Source organism: Orycteropus afer, unplaced genomic scaffold (genome assembly GCF_000298275.1).
Source record: "Orycteropus afer afer isolate SDZICR_OR568_19922 unplaced genomic scaffold, OryAfe1.0 scaffold00099, whole genome shotgun sequence".
In the NCBI taxonomy this organism is placed as follows: Eukaryota; Metazoa; Chordata; class Mammalia; order Tubulidentata; family Orycteropodidae; genus Orycteropus; species Orycteropus afer.
The window spans coordinates 5,937,363-5,946,959 of NW_006921686.1; the positions used below are offsets into that span (position 1 = coordinate 5,937,363).

Below are 9,597 nucleotides of genomic sequence, written 5' to 3' on the forward strand. Positions count from 1 at the left end.
TTTGTGCCACTCCCAACAGAAATACTCCAGATGGACAACTTTAGCCATCAGGAGCTCCTCAGTTGCTCATAGCAAATCCCACCTTGGAGTTTACAAAGACTTATGAGTAGAAAAGCCACACTAAGTAATTTACTACACTGCACCAGCCTTTATACTGGTTGCCCTGCTTTACTATTCCTTGTACAGTCTGTTCCGTCAAGGAAGACAGCTTTCTTCCCTAGCCTCTAAATGTTGACTCTGACATAGAAAAGTGATGAGACGTTAGAGAGAGTAAAGAACCCTCAGAAGGAACCAGTGCATAAGTCTTCATGCTTTCCTTTTACCCCACTTAATTCTTCCACCTTTCATTTTCCCATCAGCATAATCCCCCTTGCTAGATCCTTCTGAAGGGTACAGCCTTTCCACTTCTCAACAAAACTATAGTCTGTAGTCCTTTTCCTATTTCAGGTAACTTGTAAAAGCTCTTTTGCTTTTATGACTTGGCTTAAATATAAACTGGGATTTGGCATCATACAGAATTTCAAAAGTCAAACTGGGATTTATGTATGCATGCATTTGTTGAGCACCTACTAACTACTAGGCACTGTTCTGGACTGTAGTGATTAAGCTGTGAGCACTACAAAATTATTGTTCTCATTGATACTGCATTGTGCTGGAAAAGACGTACATGAAAGAAAAAAAAAATCTGACTTAGATAGTATGTCAGATGGAATAATTGTGTTCCTACCTAGGTTTCATTAATGTTTAGTGATTGAGAGTTTAGTGGGCTACCTCTTGTTTTCTGTTGATATGTAAACCAGAGAACTTCATATGTGGGAAAAAGATAAGCTTAACCATCCTAGGATTCATCCAGCACATTGAAGGCTTCTGGTGCATCTAAGTGTGAAATCTCTGAATAAAACTTTGATTTGTCCACAGTTTTGAATAAAACTTTGATTTGTCCACAAAAATAAATAAAAATTATTAATTTTTACAGGAGAGAAGAATCAAAGGGAGTCAGGAATGGTTCAAGATGGAGGATCACATGAAGAGCTTTCCTGTTGGCAAATCTGGCAAGAAAGTGCAAGTGACTTAGCCAGGTGTCAAGACTCCATAGTAAATAGTTCTCGATTCTGCAAACAAGATGATTTGCCCTGCCAGTTTGGGGCAATACTACCTATTCCAGTTTCTGAAGTTGAGAATTATATACTGATTCATAAAGGAGATGGCTCCAATGATACGCAAAATCTAATGTTTTCAACTTTGAGAAGCCAGGATTCTTGGAAGAGAGCTTACCTGACTGAATCACCAAATGATCAGAGTAAATATCAGCCTATTCCCATAAAAAACAAACTGTGTCAGTATAATCAGAGGGTTGACAGCATGACTTGGATTTCACATCACCATGATCTTGGAGTAAATAAAAGCGAAATAACTTATACCTACAATGATTATGGAAAATACAGAATGAATATTTCAACATTTGATCAGAAAAGTATAACTCACACAGGACAGAAAACCTATCATCAGTGTAACAAGTGTAAAGAAACATTCAGTGATATCTCCAGCTTTGATCTTCATCAGTCCTTGCTCTTAGAGAAATCTCGTACATGTAGCAAGTGTGGAAAAAGCTTTTGTTACAGCTCAGGTCTTCATAGACATCAGAAAATTCACATAGGAGAGAGGTGTAATAAGTGTAATGATGGTGATAAAGACATCAGTCGGAGCTCATGTCTGCAAACTAAACAAAAAGTCCATACTGTAGAGAAACCACACAGATGTGAGAAATGTGGGAAGGGCTTCAGTCGTAAATCAGCACTTAATGTTCATGGCAAAGTCCACACAGGAGAGAAACCTTATAATTGTGAGGAGTGTGGGAGGACCTTCAATCAGGCCTCTCATCTTCAGGACCATCAGAGAGTCCACACTGGAGAGAAACCATTCAAATGTGATGCATGTGGTAAGAGCTTCAGTCGGAATTCACATCTTCAGTCCCATCACAGAGTACATACAGGAGAGAAGCCGTACAGATGTGAGGAGTGTGGGAAGGGCTTTATTTGTAGCTCAAATCTTTACATCCATCTGAGGGTCCACACAGGAGAAAAACCATATAAATGTGAGGAATGTGGTAAAGGCTTCAGTCGGCCTTCAAGTCTTCAGGCCCATCAAGGAATTCACACAGGAGAGAAATCATACATATGTAATGTGTGTGGTAAAGGCTTCACTCTGAGTTCAAATCTTCAAGCCCATCAAAGAGTCCACACTGGAGAAAAACCATATAAATGTGAGGAGTGTGGGAAGAGTTTTAGGAGGAACTCCCATTACCAAGTTCATCTGGTAGTTCACACAGGAGAAAAACCCTATAAATGTGAGGTATGTAGGAAGGGCTTCAGTCAGAGTTCTTATCTTCAGATCCATCAGAAAGCCCACAATGTAGAGAAACCTTTTAAGTGTGAGAAGTGTGGGCAAGGTTTCAATAACAGTTCAAGACTTCAAATTCACCAGCTGGTCCATACAGGTGAGAAACCGTACAAATGTGATGAGTGTGGCAAGGGCTTCAGTCGTAGAGCAGATCTGAAAATTCATTGTAGGATCCACACAGGAGAGAAACCTTACACTTGTGAAGAGTGTGGGAAGGTCTTCAGGCAGGCCTCAAATCTTTTGGCCCACCAGAGAGTCCACAGTGGAGAAAAACCATTCAGATGTGAAGAGTGTGGGAAGAGCTTTGGTCGTAGTTCTCACCTTCAAGCCCATCAAAGAGTCCACACTGGAGAAAAGCCATACAAATGTGAGGAGTGTGGGAAAGGCTTCAAATGGAGCTTGAATCTTGACATGCATCAGAGGGTCCACACAGGAGAGAAACCGTACAAATGTGGGGAATGTGGTAAGTACTTCAGTCAAGCCTCGAGTCTTCAACTTCATCAGAGTGTCCACACTGGAGAGAAACCATACAAATGTGATTTATGTGGTAAAGGCTTCAGTCGGTCTTCACAACTACAGTCTCACCAGAGAGTTCACACAGGGGAGAAACCTTACAAGTGTGAGATATGTAGTAAGAGCTTCAGTTGGAGATCAAATCTTACAATTCATCACCGAATTCATGCTGCTGATAAATCATATAAAAGTGGTAAGGACATTGGAGTGTCCACACAGGATAGAGGCTCGATAAAATGATTTTTAAAGTCTCAAGTGTGCTGTGAATTCTTTCAATCATCTGATCTCATAAGAAAATTATTTCTTTCATATAAGTGAATATTTCAGTCATAGGATAACATCTCAGTAGTCAGAAGACCTCAGAGCAGAGAACCTTTGTAAGTGGTGCAGTAAAGGCTTCAGTCACAACCTTGATCTTTATCCGACACAACTCAGGAGAGAGTACTTAGAAAGGACAAGAATTTTCAGTCCTTTTAGCAAAAGAATAATGATACATGCCAAAATTAATGTCCACTATAATGTAAGCTTTGTCAAGGCAGATAGTTTGTTCCCTGGTGAATCTATGTAATTGCCTGCCACTTCATGAACAACAACAAAACAAATCCATTTCTATCAGGTCAATTCCAGCTCACAGAGATGACAAAGTCAAACAACATGACAAAGTAAAACTGCCCCACAGGATTTCCAAGACTAAATTTTTATGGAAGCTGGCTGCCACATCTTTCTCTTGTGGAGCAGCTGGTGGGTTCAAACCACCCACCTGTCACAGCCAAGTGCTTTACCCTTGAACCTAGGTGCTCAGTGTTTGGTAAAAACTAGGCCAAATATGTAATACTTGAAAATTGTGTTCATCTCTTAACATTTTATATAAACATTGGGAAAAGGAAAACAGCCTTAGTAAAACAAATTCAGGGACTCGAAGTGTAGAAAAGCAATCATTACTGCAAGATGCAATATTAGTTTATCATTGCCTTTTTATGATTAGCTCCTGTCCACCCCCCAGCTTATTTTATCAGGCTTGGTCCGTATTTTAGACTTTGTCTACTGTTCTGTCACTTCTTTACAGTACAAATTCAGTTATCATTTGTGACAATATAGACTGGAAAATTTTGTTAATTTTGCTATAACAAGATAGTGTATATTACACGATTGAATTTTCTCAATGGTGTCAAGAACTTACTCTAACACTTTAAAAGTGTCAGGAAGAGACACTAATGTGACATTAATTTTAGGAAATGTTGAATTGTTTTTTTGTTCTCTATATTCCCATCTAGGCAATCTAATGTGCTTGCCTTCTAAGGACTATAGCATTACTTTCATGAAAACTTCATAGGTAAAGGCTGGATCAGACTTGAAGTACATTATTTTTGTCAAGTAGTCTATATTCTTCCTCTCCCCAGTCTGAGATAAAAGGTTAAAAAAAAATATTTTCTGGAACTTAATTTCATCAAATACTAATTACTGGGACATGGTTTTCTTTTATCTCCTCCCACTAGACTGTGTAATTCATTATCTCTCACTAAATTTTAAGTACCTGGAAGAGTTTTTCATACTCCCCATTTTCTCCTGCCGGAGCCCACAGTGACCAATAATATTCTTTGTCTTAATGGATTTGCCTGTTGTAGATATTTAATAGAAGTGGGAACATTCAATATTTGTCCTTTTATGTCTGACCATATTTTTTTTGCAGACAACATGCATTATATAGGCAGTCCCCAGGTTTTGAAGGAGATCTGTTCCCAAGTCTGTCAAGTCAAATTTGTAGGTAAGTTTGAACACTTAATGGTTCTTATTTAGCTTTACTAGGTCTGGTGGTGGTGTGGTTAAGGCATTTGCTGACCCAAAGGTGGTAGTTCAAACCCACCAGCTACTCTGCAGAAGAAAGATTGAGCAGTCTACTTCCATAAAGATTTACAGCCTTGGAACACCAGTGAGGGTTGCTATGAGTTGGAATTGACCCAATGACAGTGAGTTAGATTTGTTTTATACATATAAAATAAAACATACTGCAACATTTTAAATATGATACAGTAATAATAGTAACTACATTTGGTACTGTACTGAAGAATCTGCATGTGTGTGTGTGTGTGTGTGTAGGTATATATTACTATAAAAGAAAACATTAAACTGTTGATAGAAAAAAGATCATGAGTAAAGATTAACACTCGTTTCTATTGTCTTACCTACTCAAAGGGCACTTGGAAGGTAACAGTATAATAATGATAATAGGATGATGCAGAAGATGATGGCTCTCCAGAGACAGCTACCATTGAAAATGATGGGCCTGTTGGAGAGGATGGATGTGGTACTGGAGAGTCAGGGTTTGATTCTGCTGCTGGGGATGGGGATGGGTGTGTGTGTGTGTGGATATTTACTACTGCAGTCAGTTTTTCCAAGGAGGCAGCAAGGGAGGTTTGTACAGAGCTTTTCTTTTTCCCATGATAAATGGCCTTGTAGTAGTTGAGGCTCTTGGTAACTGTATGGTAGTTGCATGAACCTCTCTCTAGTAGTAGGCTCTTGCTTCTCTAACTTTGTCATTCCTGCTTCAATAAGACAAGAGGCTTCCTTCCCCTAATTCATCAAAAAATTGTTTCAGTTCTGGAGATTTTAGGTCCCAGTCTTCCTCAAATGCTATCCACTACTATTCTAGTTCTATTAGGTCTTCATTGGTTAGTTCTTCAGCATGGAAGTTGAGAAACTATGACATCATTTTCACTCAAGTCCAACTGCAGTTGATCACCAGTACCAACCACGGCTTGCCTGGCTTCAGCGATGTCAGTTGTAAATCCCTGAAAAGCATGCACATACTGGGGACATAATTTATTCCACATTCGTTTCATATTGAACTGCTTCACTCCATCCCAAAAATCAGCAATATATTTGATAACCAAACCCAAACCTACTGCCACTGAGTCAATTCCAATTGATAGTGACCCTTGAGGACAGAGTAAAACTGCTCCCATAAGGTTTCCAAGGCTGTAAATCTTTAGGGAAGCAGACTGCCTCATCTTTCTCCTGCAGAGTGGCTAGTGGGTTCCACCAGACCTTGATGAACTAATGGACATTATAATTCCTCCAGAACTCCCTTAAGCTCATCAACATCAACTTGGGGAGCCCTGACTGCTTGTGAGAAGGTCTGCCTTAAACAGTAGTCCTGAAAGTAGGATATACTTCACTGATACATTGGTTGAAGTAGTAATGTGGTATTGGGCGTGGGGGTAAAAATATGGCTGGCACATTAGGGTGAAGGTCATCTAAGATGGCATTTTCAAATACAAGGAGAATAGAAATTTCTTGGCCAAGCAATCGGGTTCAACAGCAGGGACACAATGGTTCCAGAACCAATCTTAAAAACAATGCAATTGTAAACCAAGCCTTTGCATTTGCTTTCCAAATAATGGGGAGCAGATACGGTGAAGTGCCCTTGGGTTTAGAGAGTGGAACACAAGCAAAGACTTGAGATTGAAATCCTGGATGTGATACCCTGAAACAACAATGATCACTTAGGCTCCAATGCCTTCTGCCCGGGTGCATTTTTTTTTCCTCTTTGAAAATGTAGGTCCTTTTAGAGATCTTTTCCCAAAAAATAAGCCAGTCTAGTTTATATTAAATATTTGGTCTGGCAAATACCTCCCTCACTCAGTTTTTTTCCCCCAAACATTTCTGGAAAATCACTCACAGCACTTAACATTGGCACACTGTGCTTCACCTTGCACTTAAATACTATGGAAATCTGCTCTCACTTTGAACAGATTGAACCAACCCCTACTCCCAAGAAATTCAACACATCCCTTCACTTGCTGCTTGTGCAGCTTTTAAATCACTGAAAAGACTTCTAGCCTTTTCTTTTTCTTTTTTTTTTTAATTAGGATTTGGGTGAAGATTTACAGAGTAAATTCACTTTTCATACAGCAGTTCACATATACTTTGTTTCATGTCATTGACCAAAATTTACAATGCAGCAGCTCCCCTCCCACTTCCTCCCCATAGTTACCTCCTCCCAGTGTCCATCCCTTCATACTCTTCTGCACCCTGAGAGGCCCATTGTCTGCCAACCCTGTATATGATCTTGGATACACTCTCCATTTAGACATACATAATTGTTTAGCTTGTTCACCCATCTATCCGTCCCTATACCCATGTTTGCTTTCATTGACAACTCAGTATTGTATTTGCAAAGGGGTTCATATTTGTTGTTTGTACTGCCCATGTAACTCTCTCTATCTTTCTCATCCTCAATGCTGCCATATTGGTCACTCACATTTGGTACATTGCCCTTCTTTTCACCCAAATCAATATTTATCTCTATCTATCTAACAGCATTCCTTCCCTTTCCCTCCCACCCCTGGTAACCAACAAAGAAAATGTCCTCCAATATATAAACCTTTCCTTAACTTTCACAATAACGGACTAATACAATATTTGTCCTTTTGTGACTGACTTATTTCGCTCAGCATAATGTCCTCCAAGTTCATCCACGTTATGCGGTGTTTTGCAGATTCTACATTATTCTTTAGCGTTGCATAGTATTCCATTGTGTGAATGTACCAAGTTTGGTTATCCATTCCTCAGTTGTTGGACATCTAGGTTGTTTCCAAGTTTTGGCTATTGTAAATAGTGCTGCGATGAACATCGGCGTGCATATATCTGTTCTTGTTATGGCTCTCACTTCTTTAGGGTATATACCTAGTAATGGGATGTTCTAGCCTTTTCTTGCAATAAAATAAGGCTATAAGGCACTGTTTTTTTTATCATTAAACAAAATTATCAATAGCCTTTCCATTTCAATACAGGTATGTATTGCTTGGTGTTCATTTGGGCAATATCTGACTCCATGTATGTCCAAGGTCCCATAAGGTTTTCTCTTCTTAAGGGAAAGGAGCTCTCTTTATAATGTGAGTTCTGGTGGCATAGTGCCCAAGGCATTAACTGCTAACCAGAAGGCTAGTGGTTCGAACCCACCAGCCACTCCTCAGAAGGAAGATTGGGCAATGTACTTCCACATAGATACCACCTTGGAAACCCAAGGCGGGTTTGCTAGGAGTTGGGATGACTTGACAGCAGTGAGTTTGGTTTGGTTTGGAATGGTTTTAAAACCCAAAGCCCCAGATGAAATGAATGAGCAGTGAGGCTCCCAGTTGCATCCCAATCCCCTTAACACCTGCTTGTCTGCTTCTGCCTCCTCATCCTGGCTTCCTTCACCTGCCCAGCAGCCGAGCAGCCTTTCACTCCCGGTACAGGGAAGTGCCTGCCATGGCTCCTCCACTCCTGCTGTGGGCACTGGAGAGTCCCTCACAGGTTCCATGTCCCAGGAAGCACCAGCAGGTACCACATATGATCAGGAAGTAGCCAGATCAACAGGCAGCTAGGGCTGCTACTGCCAGTCGTGCTCCCAGCACCCACACACCTGGTTCCTGAGGCCACCTCTCTATGGTTCTTGTTCATCTGCCTGGCCTCCACCTGGCCCGGCCACACACTCAACAAGAACAGCCTCTGTATCCAGTGGGTACAGCTCTTGGTCTTTGTGCAGTGGGTTCCTAAAAGGTATTAACAGGCTTTACAGGGATTTAACTACAAATTAGACAAAGACTGCCTGTACGTAATACGGTATTCACACAATGTCCAAATCACGTAACATCCTATTTCACAGAACATATCAGGGACATAAGTGAAGCATACCTGTAATTAAACCACTTCCTTACTTAGTAATAATTGTAGGTTTCAGTGGACCACAGCCTTTCACGTGCTCTGTTATTCTCACTTTATGCTTTCAAATTGTTCCAGTCATTGACTGACTGTAGCCTAGTGTTTTTTTTTTTTTAATTTTTATTGTAAGTTGGGTGAAAGTTTACAGAGCAAATTCACCTTCCATACAACAGCTCACATACACTTTGTCTCATGACATGGACTGCAATTTCCCACAAGCAACAGCTCTCTTCACACTTCCTCCCCATAGTTACCTCTTCCCTGTGTACTTCCCTCCCAAACACTCCTGCCCCCACCCCCGAGCTGTCTCCCTGTACATGCACAGTGACTGTAGCCTAACGCTATTCCAATGACTTATGGCATTGTACCTCTTTCTGATTGCTTTATTATTTCCATTTTATTTTCAATTGTGATCCTGTTTCTTTTCTTTGATGCATCACCAGCACTTGCATAGGATTTATGCTTTGGAGACATGGTTACAAGTGTAAATGAGAAGAAAATGTAAGCCAAATACAAAGTTACACACTCAACAGTATTAATGGCAATGTCATCGGCAAAGTGATCAGATTTAAAAAGACGGATGGTATTCCTCTTCCTCCAGCCAACACTGAAACTGCAATATTTTCATGAGCATCACAAAGTAGTGGATGCATTCATTCATTATTATGAACCATTGTATTTAACACAAAATTTTAATACAATTGGCCATATGGCAGTCTGTTCATAAATACAAGTTATCCATAAATCAGACATTCTAAACCCGCGGAATTACTGTACATTTTTTGCCAACCACATACAGCCATCTTGAATTTGCATGTGATATTTATGATATTATTCAATAATTGAGCCTTCTGCTGGATCACGTTTCTTTGGAATGGGCAGAAGTATCTCTCTTCCAGTCAGTTGGCCAGGTAGCTATCTTCTAAATTCCTTGGCATAAATGAGCGCCCCAGTGTTGCATCCATGTTTTGAAGTATC

At 40.2% G+C, this 9,597-nt stretch overlaps 1 protein-coding gene across 1 annotated transcript in view; it reads left to right on the top strand.

Annotated features, from left to right (window-relative positions):
* Positions 1-3,153, top strand: part of LOC103198728 (zinc finger protein 226-like) — a 9,987-nt gene extending 6,834 nt beyond the window's left edge. Inside the window, exon 4 of the mRNA XM_007942924.1 lies at positions 977-3,153. Within this exon, the coding sequence (XP_007941115.1) occupies positions 977-3,153 (2,177 nt within the window). The remainder of the gene's footprint in view (positions 1-976) is intronic.
* The last annotated feature ends 6,444 nt before the right edge of the window (positions 3,154-9,597 follow it).